The sequence below is a fragment of the Ascaphus truei genome, chromosome 1, assembly GCF_040206685.1.
Source record: "Ascaphus truei isolate aAscTru1 chromosome 1, aAscTru1.hap1, whole genome shotgun sequence".
In the NCBI taxonomy this organism is placed as follows: Eukaryota; Metazoa; Chordata; class Amphibia; order Anura; family Ascaphidae; genus Ascaphus; species Ascaphus truei.
In genome coordinates, this window is record NC_134483.1 from 510,784,076 (window position 1) to 510,803,437 (window position 19,362).

At 40.6% G+C, this 19,362-nt stretch overlaps 1 protein-coding gene across 4 annotated transcripts in view; it reads right to left on the bottom strand.

The window, feature by feature from the left end:
• HTT (huntingtin) overlaps positions 1 to 19,362 on the bottom strand; it is a 197,298-nt gene that overhangs the window by 59,483 nt on the left and 118,453 nt on the right. For all 4 annotated transcript variants that reach the window (XM_075570290.1, XM_075570271.1, XM_075570281.1 and 1 more), the window contains 9 exons: positions 18,631 to 18,792; positions 18,050 to 18,105; positions 17,814 to 17,962; positions 16,501 to 16,637; positions 15,429 to 15,545; positions 12,776 to 12,898; positions 10,686 to 10,924; positions 8,027 to 8,169; positions 5,238 to 5,445 (listed from right to left, as the gene is read on the bottom strand). In XM_075570290.1, the coding sequence (XP_075426405.1) occupies positions 5,238 to 5,445; positions 8,027 to 8,169; positions 10,686 to 10,924; positions 12,776 to 12,898; positions 15,429 to 15,545; positions 16,501 to 16,637; positions 17,814 to 17,962; positions 18,050 to 18,105; positions 18,631 to 18,792 (1,334 nt within the window). The remainder of the gene's footprint in view (positions 1 to 5,237; positions 5,446 to 8,026; positions 8,170 to 10,685; positions 10,925 to 12,775; positions 12,899 to 15,428; positions 15,546 to 16,500; positions 16,638 to 17,813; positions 17,963 to 18,049; positions 18,106 to 18,630; positions 18,793 to 19,362) is intronic.

Sequence of the window (19,362 nt, forward strand, 5' to 3'; positions counted from 1 at the left end):
GAGGTGTATAGTTTGTGGCAGCAATTTGTACAAACCAACTGAAAACAATTACACACATGCAATACCTTTGGGACTTTTACAATGATAACCAGTATGGTCATTTGCTGGGAGTCCCAAGCGTGTGAATTGAATAAAATCGAAAAAGGATAAGGTTTTATAATTTTAGAGGACAATCAACCATGAGCGCCGGTTCTAGAAGAGATCTTAAGCCATTAGCTTGTCTTCACAAAAATTGACAATGCTGATAACGTTTGGAGGCATTAAGGAATGACAAAATGTTTCATGAAGAATATAGGATCTTCCTATATAGAGGGGTTCCCCTTAAAATTCTGGGCATTTTTGAAAACCCAGCTCTCTGATTGGATAATGCCCGGAATTTTAACCAATCAGTAATGGCCGGAATTTTAGCAGCTTGCAAAGTAAAGTTTTCAATGTGTTTATTTCCAGCCAATCAGCTTTCAGAACAGCTGAGACAGGGCAGGGGATTGGTTAGAATGAAGTAACAGCTCTGAGACAGGGCAGGGGATTGGTCAGGAAGTATCAGCCACGGATTGACTCCTCCCTCTCCCGAGCTGACTGAGATTTTCTGAGCAGATTCAGTTGAATTGGTGGGGGAGAGGGGGGGAGTCTGCAAATAAGTAAGTGGCTGTCTGCAGTTTGTGTGTGAGTGTGTCAATAGCAGTGTGTGTGTGCTGTGCTGTTGTGTTGTATATCTGTGTGGTGGTGGGTGTGTGTGTGTGTGTGTGTGTGTGTGTGTGTGTGTGTGTGTGTGTGTGTGTGTGTGTGTGTGTGTGTGTGTGTGTGTGTGTGTGTGTGTGTGTGTGTATATATATATATATATATATATATATATATATATATAGAGCTCCAGTGTGTGTGTGTGTGTCATTGTCAGCAGTAGTGTTTATGGGTGTAGCAGCAGTTTGTGTGTGTGTGTGTGTGTGTGTAGAGGTGCTGTGTTGTGTGTAGAGGTGCTGTGTATAGAGGTGCAGTGTTGTGTGTGTAGAGGTGTTGTGTGTGGGGGGGGGGGGTGTTAGAGGTGCTGTGTTGTGTGTAGAGGTGGGGGGGAGAGTGCAAAGTTTAGTAAGTGGCTGCATTTTTTATTGTGGCTGCAGTGTGTGTGTGTGTGTGTGTGTGTGTGTGTGTGTGTGTGTGTGTGTGTGTGTGTGTGTGTGTGTGTGTGTGTGTGTTGTGCTGTTGTATGTGTAGAAGCAGTTTGTGTGTGTGTAGAGCTGATGTGTGTGTGTATAGAGCTCCAGTGTGTGTGTGTGTGTGTGTGTGTGTCATTGTTTATGGGTGTAGCATGTGCGTGTAGCAGCAGAGTTTGTGTGTGTAGAGCGGCTGTTTTGTGCGTGTGTGTGTAGAGCGGCTGTTTTGTGCGTGTGTGTGTAGAGCTGCTGTGTTGTGTGTGTAGAGAGCTGCTGTGTTGTGTGTGTAGAGCGTGTGTGTGTGTGTGTGTGTAGAGCGTGTGTGTGTGTGTGTGTGTGTGTGTGTGTGTGTGTGTGTGTGTGTGTGTGTGTGTGTGTGTGTGTGTACACAGAGGGGGCAGCAGTGTGTGGATATAGATATCTGCAGTGTACGCGTATATAGAGGTGGTTTCATGTATTTACCATTTTATTTTAATTTAAAAAAATCTATTTAACTATACAAAAGTGTCTATTATTTATGAAATAAGCGTACATTTAGCCTATAATAGTAATTATATAAAAGTATTATTACTTAATTATATATCACTATATTATTACAGTATATCATAACAGGGCATGAAATAACTGGTTTCAAATGGCCTACCAGTGATGTCAGTTACACCTACCACAGCCATTTTTTGATCTCCCAAAATTAAAATGTCCATTTTTTCATCTTGAGTTATTGTTTTCAGGTATGTAACTCCCTTACTGACACGTGATCGATACAGTGAGAGCTGGCACATTAGCTAATCCTGCAAGTGACTAGAACTGCTCTGCCATTGGCAGGTTGCATACTGCTATTTCGTGCGCTTATAATATGTTGCCCTAAAATATGATGTTTTTTTAAGTAAATTGGCATCAAAATAAAATCAGGACAGATTCAACCTTTAAACGGGCAATCCCTCCTAGCACCATAATCAACTAATTGCAGTGACATGTTTAATGGGCTATATCTGGATGATCTAACCAAACCTGACACGTATTTTTGAATAAAAATGTTTTACATTAGTTTGTAAACATGCCCCCCGATTCATCAAGCTTTGGTGAACACATCCGAACAGGCGTCATCTCATTGAATTGAATGGGAATGAACACAGATTCGGGTGTGTTAACATGTAACGGACCTTCATGAATAACCCCCATGGTCAGCGGAGACTTGGGAGGGGTTTGATTTCCTCTGGCTACTCCTTTTTGTCTGAGGTCAGTGTGTTCAGCAAGTGCAAGTCCTCTCTTTCCCCTTCCCTTATCTTTTTGGTTCTTGGTACAATACTACGAGTATAGCTTTGTACTGTACAATGACTAAAAAAAGACTGCAGTTTGGGGAAGGTGGGTGTGCAGAAGGTTAATAAACAGAGTTTTTCCCCTTCTAGTATTCTGGCAGAATTATGAGAGAAGGGGAAAAACTATTTTTCTTCTACTTTGAATAAGAAAACATTTACATAATAATTGTTGTGCTTCCTACCGTATTTATAATGTGGATTTCAAAATACCTCCCATTTTTACATTTATGGTTACAAATTCAACCTATGATAAATTTAGACGACAGATACTTTATCCTCTATCTGTTCTTACAGTATATTGATCCAGAGGAAGGCAAACAAAAACCCCCCAGTGAGATACATATCTCATAAGGGGAAAAATAAATTCCTTCCTGACTCCAAATATTGGCAATTAGATTACTCCCTGGATCAACACCCTTATATTTGTTATTTTCCCTACAGGACATAAGGGTTTTAGTACTCCATGACTCAATACATACAACGAATATGAATGGAAATGGATACATTCACCTGGTTCACATTCGATCTATGGCTGCATCAGATTTTAGCAACATGCAAAAAAAATGACTGCGTAGTAACAGTGATCACTTTGCTCTATGCAAGGTTAGACATATTTTTGAAAACCTGTAATAACATATTGCATTCATATACTGTCGCAACTGACTTTCAAAGCAACTTAGAATTATTCAACGGCTCTCATGCAGCCACCACTGAGGTGCAATTGTATAAGAGACAGATGAGGTCCTTGCATGCCACACACTGCAATCTGTCACGTCTACTTTCCTTACAAGAAACCTGATTGGACTGCTTGCTTTTTTGAGTGGGTGTTGTAGTAACCATAGTAGCAAAAGTTATTAACTTGTTAGGCATCCCAATGAATTGTATGTAGCCAGACAATTATGTATGAATTGGTGAAGCAAAATGTACTTCACATGATGACGGTGTAGGAGAAAACATTGTATTTATGAAGGAACATGTCATATTATATTTGTTCTTACAATGCACATACTCCAGCCATCCCTCCTACGCTCACAACAGTTGCATTTAATGGCTTAAGCCTAATTACAATGTTGTACACGCAGGCTGTTTATGTTATTAAGATAAGAACGTAATCATAAAAGTCCAGATTAGGGGATAAATAAGAAAAGGGATCAAAAGACTATATTCATCAAAATCGGAAAGATCAAAATAAGATGTTTTGTGGGTGTGTAAACAACGTGCAGATCGCCCAAAGAAAAGAGCAAAAACAAATCTAAAAACATACATTTAAATCCAATTTAGGTAAATTAATCATATTTCTAGCACATTGAGTGTTATTGATACATGCAACATATTGCTCAGGACTCGAACATTTGGAAAATAGTTTATAGGTCAAACATTTCCCAAGTCCAAAAAACAGAGGAATAAACTAGGCATCGTGTTGGTGAGGGGATCATTATATATGTATACCTACTGTAATTGATGTTGCAATCTGAGAGTTGTAAAACATTAAGAAAATCCACAATTATTGGTTTAAAGGGAGATAACCAAAAAACTTCAACTTTTTAAAATGTTCATGAAGGTTTCTCTAAAACTTAAAATGGATGACAGTCCGGGAATAGAAGGGGCGGAGCTTCCAGCTCTGGGAACCTAACCAGTCACATTAAAAAAAAAAAAGATCGGCATAAGCAGTCGGCTCCTCCAGTCTCTGGAGAAGTTACGCAGGGTCACAGATGGAAAGACAGCTGGGCCCGCAGGGCTTACTTAGCATGTCAATTGCAGTCTAAGTTGAGCAAAGCCTGGCAAATCGGCGCCTCCGGAAAGTCTAGTTATGGAAACTCCCCATCTTTACCGCAAGTCTGCTGCACTGGTATACACGGCCTTCTTGCTTTCAGAATTTTGTGCCAGCTCTCTCAAATTACCCAAGTGTGGCGCGCCACACACACCCTCCCTATGCTCCATAAATCGGGGAGCTCCCACATAGTGGAATACCGGTACCGTACAGAAGGATTAGGAATTCATGTGTTAATATTGACAAATACTTATTAATTAATGAAAAAAAACGAATGTCCTATTGGTTGAAACGGGGAGGCAGATATCTGAGCATGTAAGGACCACACATGTGCAAGCTCAGAGACTACAGCAGGACATCACTATGGCAGCACTGTGCCGTACTTACACTGAAGTGCTGCAATGTTTTTGGCAGGGGTGACAGACTAGAAAGCCTCGTACAGTATTTGAGGGCAAGTACATTTTCTACAAGTACACGTTCCAGCAGAACATCACAAGTAATGAAACCAACCCAACTGTATGTCAGAATGAAAAGCTGTGGCGTTTGGGGAGCAGTCAAACCCTATTATAGTCTTCTTTTTTTTCTTTCTGTGAAAACGACTTCAAGCAATAATGTTAGGAGGAAATGAAACAGCAGGTTCCTGACTCAAAAGCAGGTAGTAACTGCAGGGTGCCAGTAACATCATTTTGCAGAGGAATGCCACCTACTGACTCTCTGCAACATATCTGGGGCTCAACGTCTCAGCCCTGGGAGGAAGAACGCACTTAGTGACAGAGGGAACACCTATCTTGTTATCTTTCCATCTTCGGCACAGTGTGATAAAGCAACATGCTCCAAGTCCAACACCACCAAGGTAATAGGCCAGTAACTTAACTGCAACTCCACATTTCAGCTCAATTGATGGAGAACATAGATGCTTCTGTGATCCAACTGTACATAAAGTCTGTTCAAAATCCATCCTACATAACAAACTAACACCAAGTCAATTTAATTTCTTACTTGAGAGTCTGATGTACTTCTGACCACCAGCCGTAGTTTGTATAGTCGATGAGGAGCAGGATCTGACACCAGAGGAGCACAAGAGATGGGTGGGTGGGAAACATAGACTGCACAAGATCACTCAGGCTCTCCAAGGTGTAAAAACTGCCGTCATTACCGTCCCCTTTGAAAAGTTTTGTAGCTGCATTTGTGATCCGCCTGAATGTCCCTAAAAAGTTAAATAAAGATTGCATAAATGTCAAATTGGAACACATTTACCCTATAAAATAGTGCATACCAACAGATAACACTGGGAATGATACTCGGCTATATGCAAGGAGCTAGGAGTGTATGTATTTATGTATATCTTTATCCGTATAGTGTCATCCATGTAAATGGTCCTTCACAGCACTGATAGATGTAACACAATTACATGGCATGTTATACAGAACGGGAATAAACTCTTCAAATATTAAAATAAACCTTAGGAAAAATACCAGAGTCCCTGCCCCAAGTAACTTCAAACCTAAGTGGTAGCAAGAACTTGCTAAGACAATAGGAAGGCGTTATCGTACGATCGTATGTGAGGGGTCTTTGGAACTACTAGAGGTAAATTTTTTAAGATGGGCATTGAGGGTTGGGAGAGAAGGTGCTTGGTGGCTTGAGGGGAGTCGTTTGTTGAATACAAAACATTATTTAAGTAATAATCCCCGAAGAACAGGACATTACTGGCCAATAATGCCCTGGCTGGAAGAGTTGAAGGCCCGAGGCGAAGCCGAGGGACTTTAACCCAGCCAGGGCATTATTGGCCAGTAATGCCCTGTTCTGAGGGGATTATTACTATTATAGGCTAAATGTAGGCTTTTTTCATAAATAATAGACACTACTGTATAGTTAAATAGATTTTTTTTAATTAAAATAAAATGGTTAAAACATTAAACCACCTCTATATATGCTTACACTGCAGCTATCTATATCCACACTGCCACCCCCTATGTATACACACACACACACAGCAGCTCAACACACACAAACTGCTGCCGCACACACACACGGCTGCTGCTACACCCATAAGCACTGCTGCCGACGCGCGCACACACACACACACACACACACCAGCTCAACACACAACACAGCAGCTCTATAGACACACACACACACAAACTGCTGCTACACACACACACACCACACCGCTGCTACGCCCATAAACACTGCTGCTGACACACACACAAACTGCAGACAGCCACTCACTTGCTTTGCAGACTCTCTCTACTCTCCCATCTTCCCCTCCCTCCCCCCCCCCCCCCATTCAACTGAATCTTCTCAGTCAGCTCCTGTTTACGGAGTGAGGGGGAGGAGGCTGATACTTCCTGACCAATCCACTGCCCTGTCTCAGAGCTGTTCTGAAAGCTGATTGGCTGATCGGAAATAAACACATTGCAAGCTACAAAAAATTCCGGGCATTACTGAATGAATAACGTCCGGAATTTTAACCAGAGAGCAGGGATTTCAGTAATGCCCGGAATTTTACCGCTTTAGCCTATAATAAATATTAGTGTACTGCTCATAAATCCTGCTAAACCATCATGTGTATGGTGAATGTGACTATTTAATCTGTTTAAGATTAAATGGAATCACAAACTTGGTTTAATATTTGGAATCTGCGTAGCATCTGATCAGCAGACACCAATTACACATACATGATAAAGAAAACACAGCTTCTTCTCACAAAAATACCCTATTTATTCGCCAGTGTTTAGTCAAAAGACTTTAGAATTCTCGGCTTTATAAACGTACCATCTAGAGGAAAGTGGTGAGAAAGTGTAGTGGGGTTAGCAGAGATGTACAGTACGTTAGGTCACAGGTAACATATTTAAGTAAAAATTGAATAAAAGAGGATGTGAGAAAGGAGTTTGGTAGGCAGCCTTAAAGTGAATAAACCCATGCCTATACTGTATGTACTGAACACTGCAAACCTACAGATACTGGAGCTACACCCCAATCTTAATTCAATACCCACTACACAGCACCTTAGTTCAGAATCTGGGTGAGGGGAAAAAACAAAAAACCTTTGTTATTAAAATAAACATGCCTTTTTAAATGAATCATGTGTTGCAACCTTTTCCAGACTTCTTGAGCCATCTTGTGGGCAAAGCAGGAATGTACACAAAACACTCAGCGTTCCCATTATTCCCCCCCCCCCCCCCCCCACCCCTTTTTTTTTTCTTTACTGCTTCAGTCCATTTTGTTGGGGGGACCTTTATTCAATTTATTGTTCTCCTATACATTTTGTTTCCTGCGTGCTGTCTATACCTTATACTTTTTACAAAGCATGAATGTAGTTCTTTATTACAACACAGTTGAGACAAAGGAAAAAAAAACTAATTTCGAGTTTATAAGTCTCACATGACGTTCAAAAAAATGTTTGCAATTCTTATTCCAAACGTGCTAAATACAAACATAATTTCAAGTATTTACAATTTTATTTTATTTACATACAAACTTCTGTGCTTATAAACGTCTGTGCTTATATTACATTAGAGTTTGACATGAATTAATGCTAATCTTACCTAAATGTTTTTTACGTAATCAAGGAAAGTTAGTCAATAACTTTATTGATAGTTTGTGTATATTTATTCAAGCTGTACTAAGGATTATTGCTATTGTTTGGCTTAATGGAAAACCTCAAAATTACCACACGGAGATACAACATGCAGTTTACTTCCCGTAACCTTTGAGTTTAGGATTCAATGGAGGTACAATGCAGATGTTATGAAAACGTGTGCTGTACTCCACTCTGCATCATTTACCCGATTTGAAGATGTGTATCAAACACATTAGCAGGGTGCCCAGTTGTTGGCAGTAGAAGGTGTGCTGCTGCTCACTCATATCCACCTTGAGCTGCTTGCTCACTATGTCCTCCAGCAGAATACCCACCAGTTGCAACAGGAACCTTAAAAGAGTGAATGAATGCATTTGTTACAGTTGATGTTACAGCGCCTGTTTGTCATATACTCTCATTTGCTTCTTGGGGTAAGAGAACATCATGGAACGAGAGAGAAAGAACGCAAGAGAAAGAACGCGAGAGAAAGAACGCGAGAGAGAGAAAGAACGCGCGAGAAAGAACGCGAGAAAGAGAGAAAGAACGCGAGAGAAAGAACGAGAGAGAAAGAACGCGAGAGAAAGAACGCGAGAGAGAGAACGCGAGAGAGAGAACGCGAGAGAGAGAACGCGAGAGAAAGAACGCGAGAGAAAGAACGCGAGAGAAAGAACGCGAGAGAAAGAACGCGAGAGAAAGAACGCGAGAGAAAGAACGCGAGAGAAAGAACGAGAGAGAAAGAGAGAAAGAACGAGAGAGAGAGAGAGAGAGAAAGAGAACGAGAGAAAGAGAACGAGAGAAAGAGAACGAGAGAGAGAGCACGAGAACGAGAGAGAGAGAGAACGAGAACGAGAGAGAGAACGAGAGAGAGAGAAAGAATGACAGAAAGAACGCGAGAGAAAGAACGCGAGAGAAAGAACGCGAGAGAAAGAACGAGAGAGAAAGAACGCGAGAGAAAGAACGAGAGAGAGAGAGAGAAAGAACGAGAGAGAACGAGAGAGAGAGAGAGAGAAAGAGAGAGAGAGAGAGAAAGAACGAGAAAGAGAAAGAACGAGAGAGAGAGAGAGAGAGAAAGAACGAGAGAGAGAGAGAGAAAGAACGAGAGAGAAAGAGAAAGAACGAGAGAGAGAGAAAGAGAGAGAGAGAGAGAGAGAGAAAGAACGAGAGAGAAAGAGAAAGAACGAGAGAGAAAGAGAAAGAACGAGAGAGAAAGAGAAAGAACGAGAGAAAGAGAAAGAACAAGAGAGAGAGAAAGAACAAGAGAGAGAGAAAGAGAAAGAACGAGAGAGAGAGAGAGAGAGAGAGAAAGAACGAGAGAGAGAGAGAGAGAGAGAAAGAACGAGAGAGAGAGAGAGAGAGAAAGAGAGAGAGAGAGAGAGAAAGAACGAGAGAGAAAGAGAAAGAACGAGAGAGAGAGAAAGAGAAAGAACGAGAGAGAGAGAAAGAACGAGAGAGAGAGAGAGAAGGAAAGAACGAGAGAGAGAGAGAAGGAAAGAACGAGAGAGAGAGAAAGAAAGAACGAGAGAGAGAAAGAAAGAACGAGAGAGAGAGAGAGAGAAAGAAAGAATGAGAGAGAGAGAACAAGAGAGAGAGAGAGAGAGAGAGAGAACAAGAGAGAGAGAACAAGAGAGAGAGAGAGAATGAGAGCGTGAGAGTTAGAGAGTGTGTATAGTTAGTACAAAATTAATCATGTAAACAAATATGCCTGATAGACCAAATTGTTTTTATCTGCCATTTACGGTTCCCAAAGTCCCTATCCTAAACTGCTTTTAATAGCTGTACTACATTTACCTTCACTGCTGTTTCTTGCACCCACTTCCTTTCCAGGAAAAAACTCAACTTTTCCCTGGTCCTACTACCCTCCAGCTGACTGTTTCTTCTACCACAAATGACTTGTGTCCTTTCATCATGTACCCGTTCCACTTTTAGAGAATTTGTATGTCCTCTCCATCCTTTTCCCAATGTTGTATATGTTGAGGTCCTTTAGCTTTATTCAATATCTAGGTTGCTCTAAATCCTGTAGCATCTTTTCCCTCGCCCCTCTGGACCACCACTCGTCTGTGTACAGTGTTCTGAATGTGGACAGGTCGCTGGCACGGTACTCTAGGTGAGGTTTTACCAAGGATTTATGATGTAACAAGTTGCCTATCACCGATATTATTATAATGTCTAATTACCGGTTGGCCAACCTCACAGTTTCGGTAAAAATAGCTCAACAATTAAGGGGGGAACAAAAAAGGATGACCAATTTGTAAAGAGTAAAACGTGTGCATTGCGTGGCACTATCATTGCACCTGAAGAGACCATTGTGGCCTCCACCATGTTGTGTTCTGTTATTGACCAACAAGCATGGAGCACAACATGCAAATACATGCTATAATTATGTGTTCATGAACGCATGGTCTTAAAACAGTTAAAGGCTCCTGCAGTTCATTCTGGCACACTGAACGACCTGAGGTTTACATTCTTACAGGTGCATTCAAACTCGTGTTACAAATGAAATGTAGTCGCTTTAGTGCTTTACAGTATCCACCCCACGGATGCAGGATACACTTATCTTATTTTAACTCATGCATAATTAGGTCTTATTTTTTTACAATGAATCTGTTTGCACGACACTGCATGTAGATATTTAATTGAAGACTCCTGTTTTTGTTGTGCGGTTAGTCAACAAAAATACAGAACAGCGTTTAGTATTATTTTACCAGTATGAGCGGAGTTATGAAATAAGGCAAATCTATAAAGGATGAAATGTGTGAATAGTACAGTAGGGACTAAATATATATAGAAAAAGCTTTGTTTTTTTTCTTCAATTGTTAATGGCACAGAGAGCCTGATGTGCATGTTGCCTGCCTGTGTTGCATACGTACCTTGAGAAGGTTTCCTCGGGGGGTGCTTTTGTCTGATTAAGGTCCGCAAGGTCTTCTGGGGTTGGATTGTTATTGTCGCCATCCCTTAATTCATTAATATTCTGACAACTGATGAGCAGCGGTGAGACGGAGAGCTCCTGTATACGGGACAGGACAATATCCTCCGTAGACTGAGAGATCAGAACTCTCAGAATAGCTAGGATCCCCGATATCCACAGCTGAACAGTGCTCACTGAGGCCTACATGGAACAGGAAAATGAAGTATCACACGTAGCTACAATGCAAATATGCTGAGGGATCTCAAACGGGGACAAGGTGCTGACTATTTGCTTTGCGGCTGTTATAAACCCAGAGTTTGTTATGACCAGTTGGTGACCCTTTCAAATTCACAAGTTATTTAAGGGAATCCCAATAACAAATCACCACCCTCTGCATTAATAGCCCTACTACTGTGCATGAGGTTACAAACCACACAAAACGTCATCCAGGTGTGGGATGTCAAAGCTGATTTATCATCTATCATTTTTATGCGGATCCGAAAACTGGTATCGAATTCTGCAAGAAATGTAATTGTTTTCGCACAAGACTTGGCAAATGATCGTTGTGACCATTTCCTAATCTCATTCCAGGTTCCCCCAATTCAATCACACTGATCATCGCTGTCATATCGATCGACTCAGGATATTGTGTTTAATTCCATACACATAGATGGCATTGTACAGAAGATTTTTTACGTTCGTTCAGGACTTGGAAGGCCGACTGCACTCAACATGCTATACAAAAAAAATACAAAAAGCATGTACTAGCTGGTGCTAAAAATATGAAGTGTAGAACTGACAAAATACTACTGCTAACCATTTAAAAAGGAGAGTGGCTAGCAGGAAGCACACTGCATAGCACAAAGCAGGGGGAAGATCTGACCAAGGGGCTGCTGCCCTGAAACGTTACATCTATCTGTGAGATACATTTTTTGAGTAAAATGCTCACTTCATACCCTTTTTATATTATGTTTAACATAGCTTTGAAGCAGGGGGTCTCTGGAGCTGAACCCAATTAATTACAGCTCCTTGGACCGACCCCTTGCTTTCTGAGATACAGAGCTCCTCCAAAGGGAGTGCTAGTATCTCGGCAAAGATTAAATCTCCCGCATCACGTGGGCCAAAGGAAGCCACACCGGATAATAACATGACTTCCTATTGGCCAGCAGGGCATGGGAGCCTTGAAACACCGCCATTACATGAACCCTAGCGGGGCGGAGTGGCTACCGGCACCCCCTAGGGCAGTATCTCCGGAAGCAGGGGTCCCCTAGAGCTGAAATGAAATGGGGTTCAGCTCCGGGGACCCCCTGCTTCAAGCCTATAGAAATAAAAAAAATGCCTGCTTGGATAGTTGCATTAAGCAGCATTTGTGGGGTGTGTTGCGGGGTGTGCTTCATGCTTCTCACACTCTTCTATGGAAGTTTGTTCAGGATCCTTTCCCACTTTTGAAGAAAACCTGCCAATCCTACAAATTCATTTACAACAGACGTGTACAACTTTCATATAATCCAAAAGAAGTTACCAGCCTGCAAACAAACCAGTTTGCTTAAAACTTAGAAGCTATACTTCAATCAAACTTACAACAAAAGGTAATGTCTACTAAAAATAACGAATAGTACCAACTTTAAGTGGCATTCCTGACAGTTTTGTTATTTTTTTACTTATTTTTATATATTTGAGAGGTTGGGAACATGGAGGATCCCAGAGCTGAAAATAAATGACATTCATCTCCAGGGATTCCTGGTTTCAGAAATACTTACCGGGAAAGGTACTGACGTATCCGTTCATTTTCAGGGGAAACAAAATGGCTATAAAATATCCTGCGTCACGCACGGTAATAGGAAGCTGCAACATCTTCCGTTGTGGCTTCCTACTGCCACGCAGAATGCAGGATACTTAAAACCCAGGGACTAATGTTGGTACCTTTATTGGTAACTATCTTGGGAACCTGGGGGTCCCCGGAGCTGAAATGATTGCAGTTCAGCTGCCGAGATCCTCTGGTTAAGTAGGGGGGATTTCGGCTTTAATAAACCCGATTCTCTGCTTACTTACCATGGTACATGGAGTGACAAACATACTTCTCAGCAACATGTCTACAGGACGGAGTGATGAAGGAGCCAATGTCTCAAATAAAGTATTTAATACACCAAGAGCCTCGTGAGAATCTATCTGCATCTACAAAACACAACAGGGAGTCAACAGAATACTTTTGTTCATATAAAATGTTGGCAATCCATTCAAAAGGCATAAATCAGAGATGTGTGGATATGCTTCCCCTAGATTGGGGTAATACAGGTGGTGTGTTCTGTTCCTCCATATGGAAGATATATTATTACAATAGGCTGGACTCATGGTTACTGTCCCACATAGTATCGGTGGTGATCAAAGAGTTTGATCAAGAAAGAAACCCTTCTAGGTAGCAGACTCTTGTCATGTGTGTAGTGTCATATTTAATGGACTTAATTGGTCCAACAGTTAGATACTGTATGTCTGAGTAGTGCCCAGATTCACAGGGGAAATCAAAAAATAATACAATTTTATTAAATCTACATAGATGTTAAAAACACATATACATTATTAAAAATCCCTATTATGTAGAGTGGTGATAGTGTTTTATCATAAATCAATCGGTGTATTACCATATGTAAAACAAAATCTTGACTTTCTGAATCACAGCTATATATACGGTCTCTTGACCAAAACCAATGGATATTGCAGGTGTGTACACATGTGTTAATCACAGCATGATCACTCGGAGGTGAAGCATAGACCAAGTGTGTACAGTAGGCTTAAATGCAAGGAGCATATACTGGTGTAACGTGAAACGTGCGTCGGGACGTGAGGCGTCACAGTCGTGACGTCAGTGGGTGGCGACTTTCTGTAACCGGCATCAGCAGCAGCAGGCTTGTATCCATTCATGCAGCATACATGGTAGCCAGCCCTCTCATATGACTTGGCTGATACGGGTTAAACCATACTAACCGCAGTAGACAAATCACTCTCTGGCACCATATAGCAGCTGTACTCACGGGTTACGGGTACTTACGGGTATAATTATATTATATTACCTTATAACCACGGAGTATCCTCTATTTGCGTGTATTCAACTGCATTACACTGGTTCAATATATTGAACAATAATACACAGCATTGTTTTTGTTGGGAGAACCTGAGGGCTCAATACACAAACGGAGTATAGCAGAGATATATGTACAACCTCTGCCTTGTGATATATATGCACCATCTGTATATGATGACATCAGCTTTGTGATATATATCTACATGGTTTGATGCACTATCTGTCCCACATTACACCAGTATATGCTCCTTGCATTTAAGCCTACTGTACACACTTGGTCTATGCTTCACCTCCGAGTGATCATGCTGTGATTAACACATGTGTACACACCTGCAATATCCATTGGTTTTGGTCAAGAGACCGTATATATAGCTGTGATTCAGAAAGTCAAGATATTGTTTTACATATGGTAATACACCGATTGATTTATGATAAAACACTATCACCACTCTACATAATAGGGATTTTTAATAATGTATATGTGTTTTTAACATCTATGTAGATTTAATAAAATTTTATTATTTTTTGATTTCCCCTGTGAATCTGGGCACTACTCAGACATACAGTATCTAACTGTTGGACCAATTAAGTCCATTAAATATGACACTACACACATGACAAGAGTCTGCTACCTAGAAGGGTTTCTTTCTTGATCAAACTCTTTGATCACCACCGATACTATTGTATTTAACACCCTTACAGCACCTGTCATTTATAATTACATTGTTTAAATCATTTAAGGTGACAGTGGTCTATTTCACTTATTCAATACTGTCCCACATACCAAACATTGTGGTCAAGCCCTGCCATATACTGCACTTACTCTTTCACCACCTGTCTAAGTCTGTCAACATACCTCTTAGATTAGAAGATCCCCGGGGCTGGGGTTTCCTTTTCTATTGTCTGACTTAAAGTTTGTTGTACTTAATTTATTATATTAGAATAGACATAACTATAGGCCGTACAAATAGACAACTGAACAAGCCCATTTAAAAACAACAAAAAAGTTTATTAAAAGTAACAACTTTTTGTTAAATTCCAGAAGAACTTCAGATTCTAACACAACTGAAATGTTTGCTTTTGTTTCTCAAAAAATAAATAAAGAATTAAGAACATGTTAAAAACATTCAGCACATGCTCATTTTCAATGTACAATTGTTGAGTCTTTAAAAAGGTAAAAAGGCATCAAACAGATATGTTTCCCGTTTACATATTTTACATATTCTATTTAAAAAGCAAATATTGAGGAATTGTGACATAGCCCATCAAGTACAGTATGTCCTTTGCACAAAATGTTGTCCGTGTACAAGAGTGTATTTTATTGGTACAGTTGTCCTATGTGAACCCTTCTGCATAAACATATGTTCTCCGTTGACCGCAAATCTTTAACCCCTTCCTTTGAGCTCTTTGTCAGACCATTCCTAACAAAATGATGTGCATTGTTAATGAGCAAAACATTACAACTAAATCCTGATGCAGCAGGAGATCCCCTATGAGAGATATGCAAAACACTGTTTTAATTCCTTCACTGCCAGAGTCAAGTCAACTGAATTCATGTTCAGGTGCATATAATAGGTGTCCCTATAAGGCCACTGTAAATGAAAACACCTAGATACCACGAACTACCTGTTGTCTTGAGAGCATTGGTAGAATAACATCTGCAATCTGCCGGGAAAGTCTTTTCCACTTGTCTTCATTCTCTTTGTGACACTGCTGCAGTACCAAGATGAACATTTCCAGCACCTAGGAAACAAACCGTTCTGCTAGACTTATGTTTTTGATTACTTGAAAGGCCCTTCAGAGCCAAAACAATTCTACGACTGCAGATACAGCTATTACATACCAACATATTGCCTTTAATTTTATTGTGAAATCCTAAGTTTGCCAAGTCCAATGCTCTTAAAAAGGACCACAATTGTAATTTGTTTTAACAGACTAATAACTCAGTCCTGAAAACAGTACCTTGGAATCACTCCTGTGCGCTTTACTTAATTAGTTGATATGTCTGCCTAATGCAAACACTATATACTGGAGGCTCGGAGGTATTTCTAAACTTTTCAGATACACCATAACTTGCATTATGAAACCAATATTGAAAAGGATAGAGAAGATGCACCATTAATGTGAATTAGACTGCACCTTTACCATTCTTGTAGCAGCACTATGACTGACCCACAGTGCATTCCCTTTGATTATCACTACACCACTTCACAAATGGAAAAAAATATTACACACACACACACACACACACACACACACACACACACACACACACACACACACACACACACACACACACACACACACACACACACACACACACACACACACACACACACACACACAATTGCCTTCCTGTGTCACCATTCTTTCAGTAGATGCCACTGACAGAAGGAATATTATTTACTTTATTTCATGAAGATCTGGCTGTTAAAAGTCATCATGATTGCACATAATAGCTGTGGTGTAGCAGCCACCCAGAGCTGAGGCTTGACTGGAATGTAATCAGTACCACACAGGCATTTAAAGGTTCCAATATAATTGCATTGAAACTACCACTTCCATTCATGAACGTCAACATAACCAAAAAGTTTTTAGTGGATGCCACTCAAGTAGCTTTTGTTACAAGATAATCTCAGAAAGCCCACAAAACATACAGTCGCTTCCATGTATTCTCCAGTTTCTACGACTTCCTCACCTGATGGTACTGAATAAGCCTCAAGAGCATTGACACAACCACCTCTTTCTGGGTTTCGAGTTCTTTGCCAGCATCTGCTTTGTTCACTCCCCGTAGTACAAACAGATCATGGACTATAGGCTGCAGAGCTGGTATGGCTAGAACAAACAAAATGCACGTGTTGTTGTCTCAATGCAATTACAATGTGAAAACTGTATATTCACACATATTAAATCGGTTTGATGCTTGATAAACAAAAACGGCCTCCTGCAAATAGTACAAATTGTGTGCAACTCTAGTAGAGGTTTGCACTGCAGATCACTCCAGCATTGAACAGGCTAGGCCGACATGTATTTTACTGCCAAAAGGTATTTATTAGATGAAGTCACCTTGTGTTAATATGCTAGTCTGAGGTTGGTCTGAGTCCCACTGACAGAGTGGGTCATGTAAATGTGATTTTGAGGGAAAAACACAATTATTTGTTATTAGAACAGATGACTTGGTAATATATAGTCAGTAAACAATGTGAAGAGATCTTGTTGATTTACAAGGTAAGGAATTAAGATAGCTTTGACAGCTGGGGAAATTCACATTTGAAATACAGTACAACGGATTTTGCAGCTATGGATGAAGTTGGCACATAGCACTAGGGTTGCCCACTAGAAATAGCATTCTCTCTTTTCTTACGCATCAAAAACTGAAAGTTAGAACGCAGAAGGATAGAGACTTGGGATTGGCATGGGAGGACGCTGTGTAAACCCAAGTTTCTACTACATGTTACCTTCGGTGAGTCAATTTGGGTGCATATTTACCTAGCACTGCAAGGAACCTTATGGGTCATTCTTAATAAATGAGTTGTAAGTGTTAATAAACACACAGATACCCAACAAGCTCTGAGAAACCCCAAACATTAATAACGGTCATGCCTTGAAGTGGCAGTAGGCTTAACACGCTTTGGCCAAAGGGTTGAACTAAATTACCCTTTTTCAAGACAATATATAGGTATTGCACTATGTATTTTTGTCACATCGGAAGTAGCTTTGAGCATCTTTGTTTGTTTTGAGTTGCAAGTGTGCTTTAGTGCTTAGCATCTCTTGTTATATATAATCCTATATCTGCCGGTGCTTCGGACCACACACATTTGATTGCAAACCTTCAGTGCAGTGTGTATATTATACATGTGTACACTGCAATTGCGATTAAACAATTAATATACATCATTTTAACTACATTTTTTTGTCCCATGTCTAACTGAACTGACATGAAAATGGCTTCCTGCAACTGAAATACTTCATCCCAATGTGTGTTGTGCATGAGTAAGGATGAAAGGTTACCGTGGGTTACGGCTTTTCTCCCACTAGCCATGATGCCGTCGCACAGCTGGATGATTTTAGGAATCCCGATGATCTGCTTGGAGTGGTAACGCTCATAGGACAGCAGCACCAGGAAGAAAAAGACATTGGGAATGATTGCTTCCGATTCCCTGTGGCAAAAATGAAAAAAAGAAATGGAACAGGTAAATGGAAAACACAATATAGCAGGCACAAATACGCAATGGAAATAAGCTTACCTGAACTGTCCCACTTCAATGTATTCAAACTGCTTTAGTACAAATCCAATGAACACCTAGAAACACAAAAAAAAGTACATGCATCTCAGAAAGGAAAAAGAAACAGGACACAAACATAGTTGATTAAATATAAATATATCTACTCCCATTGCTAAACCTGACGTGATTTTGATTGGATTAATTACACAGGATCTTTATTTTAGAACGCTACATGGTACTTGTATGTCTGAAAAACAACATTGAGTCAAATGTCAAACTTAAAAGACAAATTCATAAAAGGTATGCCCAGCCCAACATATGCAAAGCCAAATTGCAGGCACATTGCATTGGGGGTTAGGCAACCTTACATATACTGCATACCACAATGTGTTTTATTTCACATGCGCACTGTAAAGAACTTGCAAACCCAAAAACTGAGTCAGGCACATTAACATATGTCTTAAAAGTGAGGGAACAATAAGAAATTGTGCTTTAACCGGTTAAGTGCCAGGTGGCCTGTCACCGACTGATGTACAATGCATTGTCTGCCCTCAGACTCAAAACAATAAAAGGGTTAGAAAAGGAAAGAAAAAAAAACTCACCTGATCAGAATCCAGAAGGCAATAATTGACACGAAGCTGAACCAGCTGTGACAGAAGATCAAGCACTTGTCTCTGCAGCTGGACAGATGTGGTGGTAGTGTACTGCTTCAAAGCCTTTATAACCAGAGGCTCAAACAAGCGTATGTGATTATGAATAGCATTCTGGAAACAAAACAGACCGGATTCATGTATCACCTGTATTAAGGCACTTCACTTCCAGACACAATGCATGGATTAGCAGCACCTGGAGAACCTGGAGTGCCCAGACCTTCCTCTTGAGCATATGCCAGACTCTATAATATTAATCCGTGTTTAAAGGAGCAATCCAAACTGTTTTTCCCCCCTTTTTAAATGCAAGATTGAAGCGGGGTATCTCCGGAGCCGACCCCCATTCTTTTCATCTTTGGGACCCCCTGCTTCCAGAGATACTTACCTCCGAAGGGGGGTGCCAGTATCTCCTGCCGTTTAAAGCCCCCGATCACATGGGCCAATAGGAAGCACAGTATAATGTCATGTTACCTATTGGCCCGCAGGGCCCGGGAACGTGAAAATCAGTCATAATGGGAACCCTGGACTGCCTACCGGCCCCTCATACGGAGGTAAGTATCTCCAGAAGCACACTGGCGCAATTCATACTATTGGTTTTCAATGCAACTATTTTTTATTTTATTTTTTTAATTGTCTAGCTCATAGCCGAGTTGAAAGGTGTAACGATGAATATCCTCTGTATAG